This window comes from Mus caroli, unplaced genomic scaffold (assembly GCF_978045245.1).
Source record: "Mus caroli unplaced genomic scaffold, Mus_caroli_1 scaffold_16, whole genome shotgun sequence".
Classification (NCBI taxonomy): domain Eukaryota; kingdom Metazoa; phylum Chordata; class Mammalia; order Rodentia; family Muridae; genus Mus; species Mus caroli.
This window is the reverse complement of record NW_028227271.1, coordinates 71,767,919-71,790,848: the sequence shown is the minus strand read 5'-3', so window position 1 is coordinate 71,790,848 and position 22,930 is coordinate 71,767,919. Positions and strand designations below refer to the sequence as shown.

The 22,930-nt window shown below is 40.5% G+C and overlaps 1 protein-coding gene across 4 annotated transcripts in view; it reads left to right on the top strand.

The window, feature by feature from the left end:
• Sema5a (semaphorin 5A) overlaps positions 1–20,165 on the top strand; it is a 460,555-nt gene extending 440,390 nt beyond the window's left edge. For all 4 annotated transcript variants that reach the window (XM_021182965.3, XM_085832019.1, XM_029469705.2 and 1 more), the window contains 5 exons: positions 2,883–3,053; positions 5,265–5,420; positions 6,108–6,155; positions 10,416–10,627; positions 13,135–20,165. In XM_021182965.3, the coding sequence (XP_021038624.1) occupies positions 2,883–3,053; positions 5,265–5,420; positions 6,108–6,155; positions 10,416–10,627; positions 13,135–13,254 (707 nt within the window). In that variant the 3' untranslated portion in view covers positions 13,255–20,165. The remainder of the gene's footprint in view (positions 1–2,882; positions 3,054–5,264; positions 5,421–6,107; positions 6,156–10,415; positions 10,628–13,134) is intronic.
• Positions 20,166–22,930: the final 2,765 nt, after the last annotated feature.

The window sequence follows — 22,930 nt, the reverse complement described above, 5'->3', positions numbered from 1 at the left end:
CCTTCTGATTTACCCCCCTCTCCTCTCCATAATTAAAATCCCCATTTTCCCACCACTTTCTGATAACATGTAGTCTTCTATTCCCTTCTATTTCTCCTGGTCATCACCACTCCACAATGCCCCCCTTCCACTTTCTTGGTTTCTGTAGTTATTTCAGGTAATATACTCATAGCTGACAATTTGGATCTACAGACTTCAAACTAGAAAGAACATTTGTCTTTCTAGGTCTGAGTTACACTAGTCAATATGATCTTTTCTAGTTCCTCCCATTTACCGGTAGCCAAGGTTTTCAATGATGTCTTTGGTCCTGCAGCTGTGCTAGTCCCCCAAGGTTTGTGTGATTGAATTTCTCCAGCCTCAGGATGTTCTTCTTCAGACCACACAACTTTCCCAGCCAAACTGATGCTGAGATGCTGGGAAAGGTCGCAGAGTTGCTCTTTCCCACAGCCCATGTGGAAAGATTCCTCCCCTGGGTGCTTGGAGGCAGCGTGGGTGTTATCACTAGATTTGAATCAGGACTATGAACTTAAGCCAAAGAGAATGTCATAGGAATGTCATTCCCTCTTTTCTAGACTCTAAACTTAATTTCTTATGTGCATTAGTAGCCTATGTGGATTCCTAGAGATGCTTGGATGTGGTCATGGTCCTCAAGGGTAAATGTTTCTTGTCCATATCAAGGACAAGCATCATCTGTGGATAGTTTTAATTTTATTTTTGTTGATTTGCTGTTGAGCCAAGATTATGTGTACATGGCCTGAATATCTTAAAATAACTCTGTCCTCATTTTCTTTCAAAAGCCAAGATTCCTTTGTGGAATTGTCCATATCTTTCAACCAGGAACTAGGCAAATTCAAGGTTGAATAATGTGTGACGATAACCTTTTTCTCCCACATTCTATAAAATTCCTAAAAATGCTATAATGTGTAACTCAGCTAAGAGCTGGAGGGAAGTGCTGCATTCTGTAGGCTGAGCTTTGCAGCCAAAGGAAACCATATTTAGGGCAATTTTACCTAATTTAGAGCATTTTCTTCCATATAAACATGCATTTTAACCCTACTAGGTTCCTAGTGATCAATTACAAAATGCACTACCATTTATTAATGTTCTGAGATATTGCAGACAGACAACTGGGTAAGAATGGTTGCTATGTGGCATGGGGATTTAAGTTTGAACCCTCGAAATCCATGTGAATGGGCTTATCTGCATGTGTCTGCAACCTCAGCACTGAGAAAAGGGAGAGGCAGATCCCAAGAGCTCCCTGGCCAGTAAGCCTAGTGAAAATGGTAATCTGAGTGAGAGATCCCACGTCAAAGCAATAAGAAAGAGAGAGCATGAAAGCAGAAGGCACCTAATTTCCTACTCTGGCCTTTGTGTGCAAGCCCATGAGGGTATAGCTGGGCTGGGGAGCTAGCTGAGCACAGGGGTACTTACCTTCAATTCTGGAGGATGTGACTTTATCGGTGTTACTAATAGAAGTAAATAAGTAAGGAAGTAAATAATAAAGTCAAGCACATAGTAAAATGATTATTCTTTACCTTCGGAACCCACTCCCAAGTAATTTGTCCTAACATTGACTGTCACATGACTGTTTCTGTTCATCCTGTTATTTTTCTGCTGGAATTTGATGCAGCTATAAAGACTCTAAACTGTAGACCTTGACTGACAAAGCTAGAGACAACAGATGGTTGTTTGTTGCTATGAGTATTCAAATGAGAAGAAAGTAACTTCAGAGTCACCCATAAACCTCAGCACAGTAAGCGTAAGTTCTTTTGATAAGGTTTAATTCACAAGGTTCCGTTTGTCATTCTTCTGTAAACAATAGGCCCAGGGAAAATGAACAAGGGCACAGTGACTCAAAGTAGTGACTCTGACAGATGTGTGCTCTCTGGAGAACAATACAGAAACCTGTGGTATGTTGGGGACACTATGCTTCCTATCTGTAGCATCTTTATGCCCTTGGACCTTCAGACCGGGAGATAGAAAGTACAGAACTTATACTCAGTGCTTCTTTGGAGAAGAAAAAGCCCTACTGTTCCTCAGTGTAGAACTGTGTGGCCCAGGCTTCAGAAAGATGAAGAATTGGCACCACATGTTCTTCATGAGCTGACAGGCTGTAACTGCACCACTTTATCCCTCTGAACAATCACAGTGTGTCTGACACTTGGGGGTCAATCATGCAGCTTTATCTTACTCTCTTTCCTCAATGCTGACTGTACTCTGTTTTGTCTTATTGTAGCAGTGGAGTATTTAACTAGAATTCCAACAACTTTTTTTTAACTCTTATTGAATGATTTAATATATAACTTTCATTTCAACCAGAATAATTCTTTGTAATTAATTGCTTTCCTTCTTTGAAAGAATAAAGATCTAAGCTTCAAGGTGTTTGTCTAATCATCTCATAAACTGGTCTTACTTAGGATATATTAAGTGGTAATTCAAGCCATGGGCAGAATCCAACATGGATGGCAGGAATTATGTGACTTGTAAGGAGGTCTGTTGCCTAAATTATTGATCCTTACCTTTAGGACTTTTCAAGCCAGCTAGATAATAAAAACAACCAAGGTGAGAACTAGCTAGTTAATTATTATGACATGTGATTCATGGTTCCAGGGCTAGAAGCTTCAAGTCACTTACTTTGATGGTGCTTAGAAATTATATGTTGAGAGATATTTTCTGGAGGACTAATAGAGGATCTAAAAGGTACTAGAAAGATTCTTCAAATCTGTATCTACCACCAAGTAGGAAGCATCAAATGCCCCCACACCATGAGTGGCTTTTGCTGTGTATACCACTGTCTTCTATATGGTGTGTCCTATCTCTATGCGTGTCATATTGGTCTGGTGGGGACTTAAGAAGCTCCATGGTTTTGTGTCCTTTTCCAGTGGATGGTGTGTGGTCTTGCTGGTCATCCTGGTCTAAATGTTCAGCAACCTGTGGGGGTGGCCACTACATGAGAACCCGTTCTTGTTCGAATCCAGCCCCAGCATATGGAGGGGACATCTGCCTGGGACTGCACACAGAGGAGGCGCTCTGCAACACACAGACCTGCCCAGGTACACAAAGCATTGGAAACTACATTGCTTTAATGCAAACTCACCTTTCTTAATTTTGAATGATGGAATGAAGGATGGCAAGTCACAATAAATACTTAGGAAATAGAATGGGTGGCAAGTTGATCTCACATTGCCTCTCCCTAATGTGATTTAATAACACATGGTTCTACAGCAAAAAAATAGTTTTCACATTGTACTATTTCAGTTTACAAATGGGAAAGCATATACATTTGGGGGGAGCATCTAAGCTACCTTACCTAGGAAATATACCTCACCTCAAGTTTGACCTTGTTAGCTTACACTGGTGACTCTCACGTAGCAACAGGCTTTGCTGGTGAGAGAGACGATTGTAGAAAATAGATGGAAAGCAAGCCAACATTTGTCGTATCCCCACACTGATATGTTGGACTCAGTGGGAGAATCACCTGTGGGTCCGTATTATACAGCCTATCCCTGCCAAGCATGTGTTAGATGCTTAGCATAAGTCCAGAAATGTCCCAGGGGAGCCCTGGGCACTGGGGGAGGGCACCTCCCTCAGGACACCTCCCTCAGGACACCTCCCTCAGGACACCTCCCTCAGGACACCTCCCTCAGGACACCTCCCTCAGGACACGTCAGGGTTAATACTCAGAGGTAATGCAATGGAGGAAAATATAATGGATGAAGTCCAGTGTCTTAGTCAGAGTTTCTATTTCTGCACAAAACATCATGATCAAGAAGCAAGTTGGGGAGGAAGGAATTTATTCAGCTTACACTTCCATACTGCTCTTCATCACCAAAGGAAGTCAGGACAGGAACCCACAGAGGGCAGGAACTTGGAAGCAGAAGCTGATGCAGAGGCCATGGAGGGGTGGCGCTTACTGGCTTGCTTCCCCTGGCTTGCTCAGCTTGCTTTCTTATAGAACCAAGGACTACCTGCCCAGGGATGGCACCACTCTCAATGAGTCCTCCCTGCCTCGTTTACTAATTGAGAAAATGCCTTACAGCTGAATCTCATGGCAGCATTTCCTCAAGGGAGGCTCCTTTCTCTGTGGTAACTCCAGCTTGTGTCACGTTGACACACAAAACCAGCAAGTACTTCCAGTCACCTGTTAGAGAATCAAAGCAAAACAACAGGAAATTAGTAATATGAGGGAGTAAGCCTCTTCAAGACCATGGCTGGGGGAACTCTCGGCCCTGTGGTTGACATAGAATGTATCAGACCTGGCACTCTGACATACAGAACCACTTGGGGTGAAAACAGAATACTTTCCTAGATTTAACTTTAACAGTGAAATACGCAGGTACATTTAAAGGGACTTCAAACCAAATTCTTCTAATCATTCCGAAAGCCAGTCTTTTATATAAGCCTTTGAAAGAAAAAGTAAATCCATTTGTGTGAGTCAGTGCACAGCTTGGATTTCTAGGTGTCTGTCCCCAAAAACGTTGTATAGGAAAATGTCTTTCTTATATTGGTAAATATATTGGTGAGTAAGTAATATGGAGAGTTCATTCCTTAATTTAATATGTGAGTCCTATTCCTACTCTGTCCATCTGGATGGATTGAAAAGTATTCCAACAAGCTCTCCACCTTAGAGCAGAAATGTTCTGTCAGTACTTATCATTTGGCCTTGACTCAGGACATGGGAATTGACTTTATTCATGTCACCAGGACTGAAATAAAATGAACTCGGCCTCAAGGCCAGCCTGGCTTTGGCATAGTGACTTTGCAGAGTTGTTTTTATTGCAAAATAAAGATACTTTAAACTTTTGTTTAGAACGCCCCTGGTTTCTTCCCATTAGCATGAAACACTGGTCAACATGGGTCCTGTGGGAAATGTCCAGGAAATAATCTGTGAACATCTTTATAGGGGGCTTGCTCTGTAGGTAATGGTGGCTGTATTGATGATTTCTGACTCCCAGAAGTTACATTTGTATCAAGAGTTAGTTTATTGACTATTTAAACAAAATCACTCACAGAATAGAAATGATATGGGACTTAGATTTAGAACACTTAGTTTATATACATTATATCTGGTTTAAATTTATTAGCATTTTTACTCCTCCTCATGTGGATTTATTTACTAGGTTGTTAGATACTATGACCATATCTTATTTATGCACAGAGCCATTAACTACAAAGTGTGAGAGTCTAAAGAGCACTTCACAGTGATTTCCTGTTGGTCAATATCATCAGGTAGCCCTGCCTCTCCCCTCTTCTGGTCTCTGCAGAAAGCTGGTCAGAGTGGTCAGACTGGTCTGTGTGTGATGCATCTGGTACCCAGGTCCGTGCTCGGCAGTGCATCCTTCTGTTTCCAGTGGGCAGTCAATGTTCTGGAAATACTACAGAGAGCCGGCCTTGTGTATTTGACTCTAATTTCATCCCAGGTAAGGGCAGAGATGTTTATCAGTGTGAGCAGAATCATTGTAATATCCACAGAGGAAATGACCCATTGGGTCAGTCTTTTATCTGCTCTTTGAGGCTGTCTTTGATGAATTAAAAATGATCCTGTCAACTGTTGTGGTTTCAAGGTGACTGGAATATAGATTTACAGGTAACTAGAGTGGAATTTAACACTATGTCTTATATAATTTATTGATTCTAATGTAGTCTGAGGATTTCACTACAAACTTTGAAAACTAATTGCTTGTTTTAGAATCACATTAAATTCATTACTATGAAAATATGACTGCACAGAGAAAAGGACCATTCTCTTCATGTAACTCTCAATATACCAGGGAACACAGATGTCAGTCACTAGTGTGGCAGACTTCTTGAAAACTAGGTTGGTTGTTCCTTTTTCCACAGGCTTCTTTTTTAAATGGAAAATCAACATTCAGTTATCATAGGGGACAATCACTTGTCACACTGATCCTGTGGGTATCGTGTTCTATGTATATAAACCCCTGAACACCACCAACTCTATGCATAACTAACCCACTCCATGAAAATTAACCAAGCTTTTGAACCTTAGACTCATATTGAATTAAATCATTGGTGTTTGCAAATGAAGCATGGATGCACATTTTCTTCCCAAAGCCTTTGTGCATTGTGATTGGATTTTTGTTTTTCAGAAGTGTCTGTGGCAAGATCCAGCAGCGTAGAAGAAAAAAGGTGTGGAGGTGAGTTCTGTTAACAGAGCTCTTGTGGGGACTCTGACATATGGCAGCTGTTATCTTTCCAGCATGTTCCACCATTGGATGAGGATACCATGGCAGGGAAGCCCCTGCTTATCCCCTAAAGTTTGTCATGCTATCTTAGACCCTGCACGAAATGCTTCTAGAGTCAAACATATCCTATCAGTATCTTCCAAAGCTGCCACAGTCTACAGTTCTCAGTGGGAAACTTGGAGACAGGCTTTGGAAGTTAACATTTTCCCAATTCCAGAAGGGAGATATAGGGCATATGCTAATGGTCACCCAGCACAGGCTCTGGTGCTATTTAGAATCTGCTTCTCTGGTCATACTGTAATTCTGGTTACACATTGGGTATAAGCTAAAGGAATCAGTCAGTCAGCATGTCACTGCAGCCAGATGAATGAAGAATAGCAGGTTTCAGGGATTTTATATTGGGAATTGTACTAAAAGAGTAGTACACATTGGTTTTAATCTGCACTGTGTATGTGGGGACTGTAGAGTTCAATGATGTAAGGCTACTGTCTCATGTCCAAGTGAGTCATAAGTAAGGGCTGATTATCCTCGTAGAGGGATGCTATGGGGATTTCAAGTTGAAAATTGATCATAGAAAATGGATCCCAGTAGATCCCTGGGAGATATGCATGAGTCTGTATATATGACAGGCATGTATATCTGTCTGGGCATAGTCTTGGTCAGCACTAGCATTTCAGCCAGATGGCATGCTGACCTTCAGGAAATGCAGGTTGGGAAGGCAGAAGTACACAATTTGTTTTCTGTCTTTAGAGAGGTCAATACAGACCCGAGGGTCTTATAGGTGGCACCTCTGGTTTGCTGCCAGGGTCTCTCAATTTATTTTAGCTCTGGAAGAATACCTAAGTCTTAAGCAAGTCCAGAATCTAGCCTGGTGATGTTATTGGCTAAATCTCAGAAAGTGTGATTACTCTGAATTGTTAGGAAACTGACTACTGTAACCTTTAAGCTACTAGCATTGATGTTCCAGCATAAGCAGGTAAGTGGATCTTAGGCTATAGCTAATGGGTTTAACTGATTGCCTAGCGTGAGTATTTGGGTAAGTTTAGAAAAAATTTATATATGCTTTATCTTTATTAGTGAAAAATCACTCAAATGTTGTGCAGAAAGCAATCCAAATGAACCAACTGGGTGATTAGTCTCCATTCTAGCCTTACTATCCAAAACCAAGAAAAAAAGGGAAGGGGTGAATAACCAGGATTAGTAGAGAAAGGGGTCTGACACCAAGACTAATGACCAGAGTTCCATCCCAAGATCCTACATAGTGAAAGGAGAAAACTTACTCTTAAAAATTCTTCTTTATCCTTGGTCCTTCCACATATGTATGAGCTCATTCTCTGTCTCTGTCTCTCTCTGTGTGCCTCTCTATCTCTCTCTGTCTCTCTCTGTCTCTCTCTGTCTCTCTCTGTCTCTCTCTCTCATAGCCACACACAAGCACACACTCACATACTTGCATATACACACATGCACATACTCATACACACACACATAAGTAAATGTTAAAAAGACAAATATTTTTAGGGAATAGCCACATTGTGCAGGATCTTAAGAGATTTAGTAGGCACCATTTTTCCTTCTGCAGAAGATGTGCTCCTATTGAGAGTTCTTTCCACTTAGCTATTTTTAGTTGCAGGAGACACAGAGACTGAATAGTCTCGTCATAAAGATGTCAGCTGGCCGCAGCTTCCCCAGGCACCTGCAGGAATAACTCATCTGACTAATGACGCACATCTGCATAAGGAGACCATTGTACATCTCCCATATGCAGCAATGAAATATGAGTTATCAGGGCAGTAGAAAGTATTTTTATCAGTATGTGGCACTGACTCAGGGGAGTCCTAACAGCTAAAATAGACAGAAATGAGAACTCATGTGACATCAGCCTTGCTTATCATCACTATAGCCACAGTCTTCAGTAAAAACAACACAGTTCTAGTGCTTGCTGGTAGAAAGAAGCAGAATGCTTTATGCCACAGTCACATGCTAAGAGTCCTGTCCCACTACAGTCTCTATAACAAAGCAAGAAATGCCCAAGGTTTATAACTTCCCTCTTTGGTCTTACCATTGGACATTCATGTAGGATGTTCTCAATATATTATCCAGCCATAGTGCTGTAGACTTCTATGGTAGGAACTTCACTGTTGGTTTAGAATTTCAGTGCATCTAGGAATATGTGTTGATCATTGCTGGTAGTGGACCAAATAAGGGAGGTCAATTTCTCAGGAATCTGAGTTCTTAGAATATGGTGTCCAGAAGCAGGCAGAAGCATTGTACAGGAGGAAGCTCAGGGTCAGAGCGCATGTAAGAGAGTTTTAACTTCTACCATCTATCACAGGTCAGGCCCTGATGACATGTTTCATATTTTGAGGCTCAACTTCTGCCCTGGTTTTCTTGACCTGGACCATGGATACTGATAGAGCTCTAATGCCCCAATGTCCATTGATGAATTCTAGCAAGTGATCTTTTCACAAGTGTCAGAGTTGGCCTCATGCTAGGGTGGAGCTTAAGCTGTGTGGCAAGTGTCAGGAATGGGCATGGAGGGAAGGTGGCTCTACAGACTTCTAGGAAGGAAGCCAGTGGGAGTCAGTTGTAAACACCACAGGCCCTGGGGTTGCAGTGAACTCTATGTCTTCTCTAATGCTCTCAGGGGCTTCCTCTACAATAGGGGTGTCACTCCATGTCCACACTGATGCTCAGTAGCTCCTCCACAGCCCCACTGGATTCTGGGGTTGGCAGATTATGAAAAACCACCCAGTGATGTGGTAGTCCATGAAGATACTTGTGGGCAACAGTAGGGGTCCTACCCATGCTTCCTGAGCTGTGAGGACAGAAGGTTAACAATCGGAATACAGTTAGTCCTCTCATGCCATGCAGAGTGGGAGAAAGGAAGCCATCGTCTGCTTCACGTGACTCTCACTTAGCCCTGCTCTGAGCACTGCAGGGAGGTTGGGAACTTCAGCAGCAGTGTTTTCCCAACAAACATGGAGGTTTCCAGATGGTTATTTCTTAGGCATTCCATAACTCTTGGTGTGTTGCCAGCATGCCAATCAAACTGCTCCTGTTTTCAAGATACACATCATTGCAACACACTTCTTGAGTTTCTACTGCCAATAACTCAAGAAAAAGAAACTCAAAGAAAATAGTGCCTATTAAAGAGACAAACAGTTGATCAAAAGAGAATAATTCAAGTCCAGATGAATCCTTTATTTCTTGGAGTAAGACTTTTTTTAAAAGATCACCTATATGCTAGTTAGAAAAGGTACTCTACAGGTTAATATGCAATGAGGGAGGAGAGAGAGACAGAGACAAAGAAAGAGAGACAGAAAGGAATAAGGCTATGCATCATCTCTAGAAAGATATAGCCAAAACTAACTACAGTAACTGTTTGAGAAAGAAGATGGAGCTGGGTGGTGATAGCACCTTTAATCTTAGCACTCGGGAGGCAGAGGCAGGTGGATCACTGAGTTTGAGGTCAGTCTGGTCTACAGGAACAGCTAGGACAGCCAGATATGCACAGGGAACCCCTGTGTTGAGAAACTGAGAGAGAAGAGAGAGAGAGGAAGATGCACACACACACACACACACACACACACACACACACACACAGAGAGAGAGAGACAGAGACAGAGACAGAGACAGAGAAGACATTTATTTCCTTCATAGCCTTCTAGTACTGACAACATTTGTATTTACAAAAATACAATTGACAATATTAGAATTCATGTAAATGGAAAACATTTTAAATTAAATGAAACACAAAGGAGGAAACAGTCTGGCTTACAGGATTGCAGCACTTCAGAGCCCCAAGTGAATTCTTCCTTCATAGGCTACAGTAATGCTGGATAGATAGATGCTCATTCTGTTAAAGTCCAAAGACACACTTTCTGTAGAAAACTCACAGGCCAATGGTTACCATGCTCTTGAAGACTCTGAGATCTTCAGAAAAAAGCAAATATGTTTTCATTGTAATACCAACAGTGTTCAAGAAGTTTGAGGAAATTATCTAAATCTGTAAGAACTCTAATTAGAACCAGACTGCTCACTATGGACAAGTTTTTCTAGACCCTGACATTCCCAAGAACTAAACTACTGTGACATCTATACCTTGGGGTACACAGTACCTCCTCTTGGCTTTCTTTTCACTTGGACACTTTGAGAGTCAAGTAGTATGTTCTTCTCAAGAGTGATATGACAAACATTTGCCCTATTCCACAGAGTTCAACATGTTCCACATGATGGCCGTGGGGCTTAGCAGTTCCATTCTTGGCTGCCTCCTCACACTGCTTGTCTACACCTACTGCCAGAGGTACCAGCAGCAGTCCCATGATGCAACTGTCATCCACCCTGTCTCTCCTGCCGCCCTCAATAGCAGCATAACTAACCACATCAACAAACTGGACAAATATGATTCTGTGGAGGCCATCAAGGTAAGGAATCTGCAGTAACAGCTGCAGCTAGGAAGGCCACAAATGTAGGTGACACTGGGGCTGCCAGCCAGGCTCAGTGGTGGTGGTCCTGATGATGGATAGAGAGAGACCAGCTACTCTAGACTTTTGGGTGTTGGCTGGATGTTCTTTGGTGAGTGCAGACAGTGTAGGTTTTGGTATGCCCCCTGTAGTAGTTGTAGGAAGCCTATGAGTATTGGCTGGATACTCTTGGGGATGGAGGGAAGGTCTTTGGAATTTTGTTTTCTTATTTGCCTATTCATATTGGAAATAAGACAGAAAAAAAAAAACGATGTAAAATACCAGTAGATAGTAAATCTTGGAGGGTGTCTAGCTATGTCACATCTCTGCTTCTTGCCTTTGAAAAGAGATCTTTCAACAAGTGACCTCCAGCCAAGGACTGACAGCAGTCTAAAGACTACAGTATGGCACTCAGATGTCCATGTGCATTTCAGGAAATGAGCAGAGTTCCCTTCAGTCTCAGTATGCTCCTATGTAAAATGGATATAGTAATGCATAACTCTATGCTATGAAGTTTCAATGACATCACTCGAGGACCAGCATGGGAGCTGCTGTTCTTACTGTGTTCATATAAGAGGTCAAGGTATAGCTGGGAAGACATGGGGGCTTTTGTCTACTGTACTCATCTTTGGCTATTTTCCATGTTCATGAAGGTAATTCTCCTAAGCCAAGACTGACTCATCTTCTGTATTCCTGTTGAGTTAGTTGTTTCCCTTAACATTCTTAGAAAATGCTGGCATAGCCTGTCTCTGCTGTGATGGCTAACTTTAAAATGCCATTCCCTTTTGTAAGAATACATAGCACACTCAACACCAGGAATCAGGGAAGAGTTGGGAAGAGTGCTGTGAAATACTGTCTGATGATTGTGCTACAGTTATCACCATCATGGTCCCACAACATCTCTGCTTATCTATACAAGATCAAACAGCTGCAGTCTGAGCATAAACAGGGCATAGATGATCTCAAGATCCTACTACATACTGAGGAGCTATGCTAGTGGGCTGTTTCTGGGGGAGGAAGAATCACTCTTTACTGAGTATATGGTCCATAGTAGGTTTCTCATGCTCCTGCCCTATACTCATGAACATATGGGCAGTAATAACTAAGCCTACTGGTTATTAAACAAACAAACAAACAAACAAGCAGACATGGAAGCATGAAGTTCAGAAGAAGAAGTGTTGGGGTGATGAGAGAGGAGTTAGAGTGAGGAGAGGGGGACCAGATATCATTTTATTGTGGGAAAATTTTAACATTGTATAAAATTTTAAATACAGTTTTTTAAAAAGATGATGGATCAAGGAGAAAGTGATCGATGGAGCGTTCACTCACAGTCTATCAGAAATGGGCTATAGCGTTGAGGGAAAACCTGAGCTACTGGCCTTTGAAACAAATCTGCAGACCTGGTGTAGCTTGATGCAGACACATCATTGACCCTGTGGTCCTGCTATTTTACTCAGTAGTAGGTAACTGAACTGGCATGGGTTCTCACCTCGGGTGCAGTCTTTCATTGTGAGATGATATTAGACATGTCACTGTCATAATGGGAAGGACCCCATGTATGTGGGTGTCTGCCTAGTCTGCAGTGGATACTTCAGTGACTCTGTTTGACTATTTGTTTGAAGTTAGCCTCTGTTATTCTGTTTCATCTTTATCTTGTTCTTCTCAGTGTTTGCCTTCCCCCTGGAAGAATTTGGCTCTTTGACTTTAACCTGAGTCACAGAGAGCAACAGCAGACATGACACCGTTTAACAAGCACGGAGTAAAAAGAGATTAAGGCCTCTAAATCAGATTCCCTTGTTCAAATAATCTCTATAAGGTCTTTGGTAAATTATAATGGCATCTGGGCCAGAAGACTAATTTCTTTAAGCATGTGGCTCCTTGTCCATACTCCAGTTAATGACCTTGGTCTCGGGAATCTATAGGTAACATAAATTGAAGCCACTGGATTATTTATTTTAAAAAACTTAAAAATAGAATATTAAGGTGATGGTTTGGGAGGTGGGAAAATAATAGGAAAAATAGAAGGTGAATATGATTAAAATACACTTACAAATTTCTCAAAGGATTAGTGAAATCATCACATTAAATGCAGCTCTCTCTGGAAGTCTAGAAGCACATTGATGTATCCCAGGTATGGATGGTAAGTTGGGCCATGCATGTAAATTTGCATGAGTCTTAGGGATTTTCCAGAAAGTCAGACTTTGGATTTCTGATTCTTGCTCCCTCAGTTCCATCCTGATTAAAGTGCTATAGTAGGCCAGATGCTGTTGAAGACAGCCACCCTCATTTAGTTATTAGCCAAGTCTTCCTTGGGGCAAATGAGCTAAGAAGGCAGTAAATGAGAAGGCACTTTTGAAGCTAAATAGAGCCTTCGAATAGAGCTTGAATTCCACACTGCATCTCCTGATTTTATTCATTTGAATCACTATTTACTGAGCATTCTAAATCTTTTCAAACATATTTTACAGGCATTTAACAAAAACAACTTGATCTTAGAGGAGAGAAACAAATACTTCAACCCACATCTCACTGGGAAGACCTATTCCAACGCCTACTTTACAGATCTCAACAATTATGATGAATACTAGCAGCTCTTATACTTTGGGCTCGTTGTAAACTCGCTGCTCCTCAAAACCGTGCTCCATGGCTGCCCATATTTCTGAGGCTTCAGAGATGACGTGTGGAACCATTTCAAGTGCATTTCAAACCAGGACTTTCCCGTCGCTACCAAAAAAGTGCACACCCTTAAATGCTTAAACGTGGTGTTGTGAAAATCTGGTCTATAGAAAACATTTGGTTGTTGCGAAGTGAGCCATGGTATGACATTTTGTATTGTACTCATCCTAAACTCTAACTAGTCTACTGTTTTTTCAGGAGTTTTATTTCATAAATGTGCCAACCACATTGAAAAGTGTCTTTGGAAACATAGCAATGTCATGCTTTTGAGTGTAGAGGGTCAGGATGTTTTAACTTGGAAACAAACAAACAAATAACCAGGCACTTTAATCTGAGAGATGCATCCCCCCACCCCACCCTCACACACACACAGTCCAGAGTAATTCACAGAATGAAGGTGTGGTTAATGCCAACTCCCCCAACCTGATGACTCTTGGTTCTTGGAAACAGCTTGTTTGCACTTGGAGTGATTCTGCCTAGGGATTCCACCTGCCCTGGAGCACCGAGTCTGGTCTACTGAGACCCGCTGCTTTGGTCTGGGGCAGTGACTGTCATCACTGTTTGGTGAACACATGAAGCAGAGAGCAGCGCGTGAGACACACAAAAGTGTTCTACAGCTTGTTCTACAGTGAAGCTAACCCTACTCCTCTGACTTTTGGATTCCATGTCATCCCAGGAAGCTCCTTGAGCCTGAAGACCAACTTCCCAGACAGTGAGCTTCCTAGCTGAAGAGCCAGTCTGAGCATTTGCGTAGACTCCACACCCTTTCCTCCCTCCCTCCATGAGGAGAAAATTCTTCAACAATTATGATGGAAAATAATGAAAGTACCAAACTGTAATTGAAAGCGACTTTCAAAAAAATTTTTTGTGTGTGTTATGCAGTGTTTAATTAACTGATGTAATTGAAAGCTACATTTTATTTTATTTTATTTTTTTTTGTGTTCTGCAGTTATGCTGTTAATGGCTTTCTTTTGTACTCAGCATCTCTGATGTGGCTAATGTGCAGCAAGGCCCCTATCAAGAGCATTAAAGGTGTGTAAAGCTGTTCCTCAGTGTAGTCACACTGGAGTGGCACTCCAGTACCATGCTCTCCTCATCTGTCCCCTGCTGCCCCAAGACCAGAGGAGGGAAAGGCTCTGCTGTGCTTTACCTCAGTTGCTGCCTTCCTTGTCCTCTGGCTTACTGAGTCCCACTTCTGCTCTAAGACAGTAGCTGTCAGGATGTACCACGAGAGGTAATGGAGAAGAAGATCAGGGTTTCAGTGACCCTCCTCTCTCATCCTAATGGTTGAATGTTCTAAGGCTACTCTTGAGGTCCTCAGAGGAGTATAGAGTGGTTAACATCTGATCTAATGCTTTCTAAGGTGAGGACAAAAGGTTTGTCTGCACCAGTGGTCACTATGATAAAGGCCTGGGTAGGCACTCATATGTGTTCTTATGAATATATAAACTTTCATGCCTATGCAGATATAGAGCACAGGGAGTGAAGATTACAGTTTTTTTTAATGAGTATATGTTTTCCCCCATGGAATATAAAGAAGCAATCTCAGAAAACATTCCAGAAAATCTTATGATTAATCACAAATTATTCTCCTATAAACACATTTTTCAGATATAACTCTGTGTTAAAATTGAAATTAAAACAGCAGATGGGCTCTGGGAGATGTGTCAGATTGTGAAGAAATGGCATATGGGAATATCGGGGTGGGACATTGTGTGGCATTTCACACACTTTTTCTACAGTGTATGAGGCCTCCATTGCACACACATTTTTAAAATCCTCACTCACCAGACAGAATGTGTCAGATGATTTATTCATTGTCTCTAGGGTGGATTTTTAGTGGATGCTTCAACTCATCTCATTACTTTCTTTTAAGAAAAGAATAAATCCTCCTGGCATAGCACTATTTTACTGTTTTAAAAATAATCTCCCCTTCTTGAATATTTCTCTAGTTTAAAAGGTCACTTTCTTTCCCCTCCGAAGAAGAGTACAAATATTTCAAGAACGTATGGCTACACTTGATAGGAAATGCTTTCTAAATGACCTGTAATCTGACTTTCATCAATTTGATATAGTAACCCCACCCCAGAGTTTGAAATAAGACAGTTTCCTGATATTAGTATTGCTTTTTTTGAAGTCTCATTTTTTATTGCCTCCTTCTCTGTTCAAATCCCCACCTCCAACCACCACGGGTCCCTTTCTCTTATTTTGCTGAACAATTGGAGCAATTCCTTAGGAATACCTTGAGCTGTATTCTGCTTTTCACTACCTGCTGTGTGGCTTATTTTCTGTAGGTGTACAGCTGGGGCCCCTGGTGCAGTGTATGCCACACTCCAGAACTTTCACTGGCACAACACAAACACATGCACACCATACACGCATACACACACACACACACAGACACACACTTTTATTTCCCTCCCTACTTCCTCCTCATAACCCTTCTTCCTTTCTTTTATGCCTTCTTTATTCCCTCTCTTTCTTCTTTCCTTTTGCCTTTTGATGAAAGAAACACACAGAGGAATTAATATTCTAAGCTACATCTGGCTGAACCTGTTGCTAAATGACATTAATCAACTTATTTTCTAGAGTTAGGGTTCAATTTTGGTGTCCTCTCTCTGATTAGACTGTCATCAATCATTCTATGTGCTGACATTCTGCAGAAAAAAAAAGAAGAGAATTTTTGCACACTGTATAGCCAGAAGTATTTCCAAATACCCTGGGGACTTTCTTGGAACTGGGGGTTCTGTCACCATTGATTGAAGCTATCTCAGTGAGTCCTAAGAAACTCTGGGACATTGGGTGAAGCTCTGCTTCACAGAAAAACCTCTGTCATAATAGTCCTAGACTTTTTCTTCAAAACCATCCAGTGCAAGCTAGGCACCTTTATGCCTCTGCTCCTTAAGACTTTCTCATAGCACCTTAGTACCTTTGTCCTCTTGGATGCATCAAAATGCATATTAAAGTAGATTCTACCTGACATTAACATGTGTGTTGATGGAAGAGAAGAGGGTTTCTTGAGTGCATGATGGAATGACAGAGACACTAAAGGAATTGAAGAGAAGCCATAAACTGAATGACTGTGATAGCATCTGCTATGGAAATGTCTCTGTCCCTACGAAGGACCAACCCATGTGTTTGATCTGGACCCTGTTGACTCACAGGTAATACTGAAAAGAAAAAAAAAAAAAAGATGTGGAATGTGATATGAAAAAGCAAGGGTCATGTTACTCTCTGCTGATTATCTGCTGCATGCCCTCTGGTAAGGATCTGGCCCACAACCAAGTACTGAGGTTCTGGCATTTGGATGCATCCATAATCAAGTGTCCTGGGTGCATGGGTCTTAGTCAAGGGCATCGTTATCTCCTTTTTTATCTACAAAGGAATGAAAACTGCCAGTGTTGACTGACCCCCATATCAGCAAATGTTCCACCTTAATCATTGATAGAATCAGGTGTTGCCTTCAATACTGTAGGCAATTTCTCATCAAAGGGAATTCCACCTATGGACTATATTATTACATAGTTGAGTAGCTCAAGAGATGTTATCCTAAATATGCATCAGACTTGTACTCTGTCAGTTTGCCTAAGCACAGCCTACTGGTATTTGAATTTGGATATATCCACATGTTTCTTTTCTGAATATTTTTCCCTTTTTGAATAACCACAAATATTTCCCCAACAGAACAAGCCAAATTCCTCATCAGTTTTTCCCCAGAGTCATCAACTTTTTAAACTTTTCCTAGACTCTTTGGTGGGCCGTTCAAGTTTTAAATCACACTTTGGAGTACACTAACTTCAGTGCTACTGTGTCAAAACCCAGTTGGGGAGCTCCAACTGGAAGTAGCAGACACTATGTACCAATGGGTGGTACAGTGAACTGTGTCAGCATTAGATCATCTGGTGACAGGTTATGTCCAAGTCTCCTGGCTCAAAAATATCACTTTCCATGGAGATGTCAAAACAGTGCACTTAGACTCCTTTTCAAGTTCTCTGGTGTCTTTCTAGAGTCTAAAGATGGAACTGGGCAGGCCCAGTTCATCCATTCATTCTTACTACTTCATGGAGCATCTAGAGACTTATGTTAATACACCATTGTCAAGATTCCAAAGCCTGTTAGTACCATGGGTATGTAATACTGTCTTCTAGCAGTTACTGCAGAGCATTGTGAGTACTCTGCTTCTTTGGGAAATGCATCTGAAATGGGAAAACTTAACTCAATGTTCTTGTTAACCTAAGAGATGTACCACAGGGAATGCTTTTGAGAGATTACAGTCCAGGGCCTAGGGATTGTTTAATCTCTGCATCTTATCTTTCCAGTTGTTATCATTAATTAAAGTGATGTAAGGAGATTTTCCAAGCTCTATACATACTAATCTATGGCCTTGAGGTAGTCTCTGTAGATAATCTTATGAAATGAAGGAAATGGTTGCTTTCCAGTTTGCTACTTCTCCTTTTAGGTAACAAAAATCCTGTGGATTATTAATGTACACATTGAACTATTGATAGAATTTGCGAAAGTTTCTCTTCCTTGTAGACTTCATATCATAATGTTGTATTAACAGAAATTTGATACACGTTGCTGAAGCAACATGGAAACCTGTCTCTTAAAATAGCTCAGACTGCAAAGACTATATGCAGTCTCCTGGATACCAAATTCAGAGCCTGGTACAAATAGTATAGTTCATAATAAAAGCTCATCCCTGAAACATGATCCCTTTGAAAAATGATGTCCTGCCATTTATGCTTATTATCCATGACCAGAGCCTCTATCAACTCTGTTCCCAAGCAGAAATGCTTTACTGGGAACATTACTGTACATGTAACTAAACTGATCAAGGATACTCTCTGATCAGAAAGACAAAAGCAGCAGTAGGGAATCACTAAAATGCAAATAAGGCAGGAAAATCTCCACCCCTTCATAATCCATCAAGGACCTAAAACCAGTAGATTAGCCATAACTCTCATCTTTATCTGCTTCTTGGGAATTTAATACCAACAGGTTCCAATGTTAGACAAATACAGGCAAAACAAAAAGCTTAGGCTCTGTTAAACAAAACTGTTCTTCCATCAAGACAATAAAGGAGGCCTGTTATCTGCAGAAGGTGATACTGACCTTCCTGTACAAAGTCGCTAGTGCCTTTTATAAGCTATGTGCTGTTGCTCTTCCTGGTTATTGATTGTTCCAGTTAGAAGCCATGCATTGGTTGTATACACTTTGAGGAAATTCATTCTGTGTGTCGTCTCTTTGAACTCAGGAACAGGAAATGAGAGAAATGTCTCATGTTCGAGTGTGGTTTTGCTCTCAAAACAGATCAAGAGTGTGTTGTGTCCAGATGAAGTGGCCCTGTTCCAGCCTGTAAGAAACTGATGTTGCTTTAATTTTTTACATCTTCATGGAACTTTATTAGAGCCTGTTCTGTGGTATGAGAGTCAGCTCTGTTTCTGTAGAAGTCAATGGGTGTTTCTGTTGCTCTTCATGCATGAACATAGGTATGAGGGAAACAGATACAGGCTACTTACAGCGACACATATTGTGAAGTGAGAACCAACTAGAACATCATTTGGGCTGTTTTGTCATATTTTGCAAATCCAGTATCAGAACTGCTCAAAAGTTCACAAAATTATTACTTTTCGCCTGGGTTTAAGACATTAGTAGTGTGTGCTATGCTGAAGTTGACCACTGATCTCTTACACTGTTATTGTGGACTCAAATCAGCTGATAGATCTGCTTCCAAAGCATGCACAGTGGGATTCTCCAGCCACTGAATCACCATGATATTCACCTCATCTGCCAATAAGATGCACCAGCTTTTCCCAGTGTAAGATTCTGCAGAACCTGTGACCACTTGGTTTTGACTTTACACCTGCTACGCTTCCTTGCCTGTTTTGTGATAGAAAATAAAATTGTTTAGGATTGTTCATTCATTGAAATTTCTTCTAAGCCAACTTCAGCCCTTGGTAAACTTGCAGACTGTTACCGATCTTAAGATTAAAACTTCAAAGGCAATATATATTAGTTACCACAGAGCCATTTCAAGAGTGAAATAGCTCTGTATTTCCCTGACAGTTTTCTGAAAGAACAACCACTTGGTTCTGTGTGGGACTGCTGCTGGCTGGTGAGTATTCTCTCCGTGGTACAATAGGCAACCCACACTATTAAGCCTTTGTGTTTGGCTGTCAGTACTTGCCCTGAAGTCTCAATAGCCATGTGCATTGGTATTTTCTGCAGCTATCATTTTTCTGTTTCACTCATTAACCCATTGGATTGATATTCTTCCTGAGAGCTGGCCAGGCCCTTACCTCAAATTTTACTTAATGACACCTGGCAGATATCTTGTTTTCAGAAATGAGTTTAAGACCCTAATTATGTCAACCCAGGCAGGGAACTAATTCTGTCTTTCATGGAACCAATTATGGAAGTTCCAAAAGGGGTGGGGAGGGGCACTTCCCAACCAATCAACCAAACCAAACTCACACCTGTCTAACCAAACATTAATAAGAATGAACCATTATTACAGCAGTGAAAATGTCTCCTTGTATCTGCCCTAGACACATTCCAGGATCAATGTCTCCACCTTCCTCATCACTTTTAACAATGAAGTCATAAAATGGTCCTGCATTTTGCCAAGAGCACAGCATTGCTCCCCACCTAGACCTCCTTCTCCATCCCGCTCATCATCTCTCTGCCAATGTTTTTGTGGAAACTAAAAGAATCCTAATTATGTACAGATAAAAATTGTATTATATTTTTTGTACTTAATGTTTTGTGTAAATAGTTTGCCTTGTTCAGTTGTATGTGAGTATTGAAATAAACCCTGCCATTTAAGAAACAATTGGTGGCATTTTTCTTTTCAGTCTCCCAAAGTGCACTAATCCACTTGAGGATCGAGTTTCATCAGAAGAAAGGTGTGGATGACCTACTGCATGAACCTCCATGATACTCATGTTTGGCCTTCTCGGGCCTCTTGAAGAATAGGCAGAACAACCACACAGATGAACACAGATTAAATTATCAACTTTTATCAAGGCTCCTGTGGCAAATGGAGCTGTGTGTAAGGAAAGCCAATTCTCTGTTTGAGGGGTATCAGATCCTGACTATGATGGGTGTACTGAGTATAGGCTTGTCCTTCTGTAGTACTCTAGATGTTAGTCTTTTTTTTTTCCTGAATGAAATGATAACAGAGTCAGCACAAGCATAGCTAGATGCTTGATCTGGGAAATCCACGCTCTGCAGAAAGAGCCATATTTCAATATCCATTCAATATTTCAGTATATTTACATTTATTTGATACATATAAAATATATGCATATATTTATATATATTATATGTGCACACATGATATGTATCTATAAACAGATACAGCTCCTATTATTTTATATATACATATATGTATATATTTCAATGGCTCAAAAGTCCAAGACACCTCAGTTAATATAGATGTAAAATATTAACATAATAAAATAAAGCCCAGGACAGCCAGGGCTATACAGAGAAATCCTGTCTCCAAAAACCAAAAAAAAAAAAAAAAAAAAAAAAAAAAAGCTATATAAACTTAACCTATCAAGTTATAAAGATTAAACTATTTTAACCCAAGAAATAAACTATTCAAAAATTTAAAGCATTCAATGAAGAATCTCCTTTTAGTTATTAGTTTAAAAATTAGGAAATACATACTATTGACTAATTTTCTTTTTTGCATTTTTTAACATTTGTGATCACCATATATATATATATATATATATATGTATATATATTGATATTTAGATGTCCTCATATTACTCCTATATCCCCATCCTCTTAAAATGTTCTTCACTTGATCTTTAAAAAATAAAGTTGAAATATGAATTGAATAACTCTGCACCTTTTAGAAATTTATAATGCAATTTTCCATTTAAAGTGTCTCTTCAGCCAAGTGTGAGAAGAATGGCAGAAATGATTGAATGCAGTGATTCCACAGCTCTAAATACTTAATGTAAGAGGAAATTAACCTTAAGATAAACTCTGAAAGTATCATTTCCTGACATTATTGTTCTTAAGTGGTGTTTTTATTAAATCACATAGGAACGATGTCTGAGAGGACCTTCTCTTGTTATTTTGCTTTCATACAGTTGCCTGCAGCTTTTACCCCATTTCAGCGATCCCAGAGCTAGGAGTTAGAGCCCCACATTGGCATTTGGGAAGTAGTCTTGAGTACAACAAATAAGTAAGAGCATAAGTACTAAACTCAGGACAAAGCTCAGTGATAACTCACATGAAGTTTTCTCCCAACAGAATAAATCAGAACTCCCAGAAAATCTCTAGTATCAAGGAATTCTATTTATGTTTTAAAACAGTCTTAGCATAAACTCAGCACTGACACCTGAATTATGATTTTTCAACTTTATTTAGACTTTTATGAGTCAGGTATTTGTGAAGGTCTGTTCTTGGATTGCTTATCACAGTGCCATGAAGAAAAAAACACACATGTTTTTCCCCCTTCACATTCTTTTATTCCACTTAGAATTGCTGAGTCACCTCCTGTTTCCTGTTAGTACATGCATGTTTCATGATCTCTCTGGGTCTCTACGGAATCTTCCCATTCCATAATGGCCATCTCTCTCTTACTCTGAGAGAAGGGCGTTAATGGAAGCAACACAATAGTGTCCAGGAAGCTGTCAGGACCATATATGTGCTCCTTTTGGGAGAAGATTTCAGATGACACATCTCTCAAGTTTTCTGCACCCAGTATCGCAAAATATCATCTTTTCCTTTGTCGGCCCCTTTATATCTGGCTTCCTCTCTAGCTAAAAATAAAAAAAGAAAAGAAGAGAAAAGAGCTTTCCTTTGGGCACAATTTTATCATGTAATGGACTGATAGGGGCTACGGAAGTCCTTTACAAATGGGAGAAAGATTGTCTGAGGACCATGACCAAGTACCATCATGGTTCTAATCCAGCCTGGAGACTCCTACCAAGAATGCTCTGTTCTCTCACCTTTGCCTACGTAGATTTCTCCTCAACTGGAAAGGCAAATGAATTTCCACATCCTCTCTGAGAATGCCCACAGCATCAGTAGTGTCAAATTTATTTAGAAACTGTTTCCTGCTACCATATTTGCCCCCTTCCCCCTGCATTTAGGAGGGAGTTCTATTCTTATTCTAGAACTGCACGGGTTCACCACATTAGAAAGCCTTCAGTAATCTAAAGTGAGGTTATAAACCAATGGGTGATGTGGTCCATGCCCTTTCATGGGCTGTTTTTTTGTTTGTTTGGTTGGTTTTATTTGTTTTTTGTTTGTGTTTGTTTTGTTTTGTTTTTGGCTTTTTGAATCTTTATGAAAACAGTTCTAAGGAAACAAGCTCATGAGATTTGAAGCATATAGTAAACACATGCATAACAGCCAGAGGGTCTTACATTTTAGATCACCTGGTACCTCCAAATTAAGAACCAAGTTAAAAGAGGAATGGCATGTAACACGGAAGAATATCATCTAACAGGGGTACAGATAAGTGTAACTCTCGTTCCTCATCCAAGAACTTTCTTGTTGCACCAAGAGAATGTTATAAAAACCACAAGTAGTCAAAGTTCAGAAAGCAAGTGATCATAG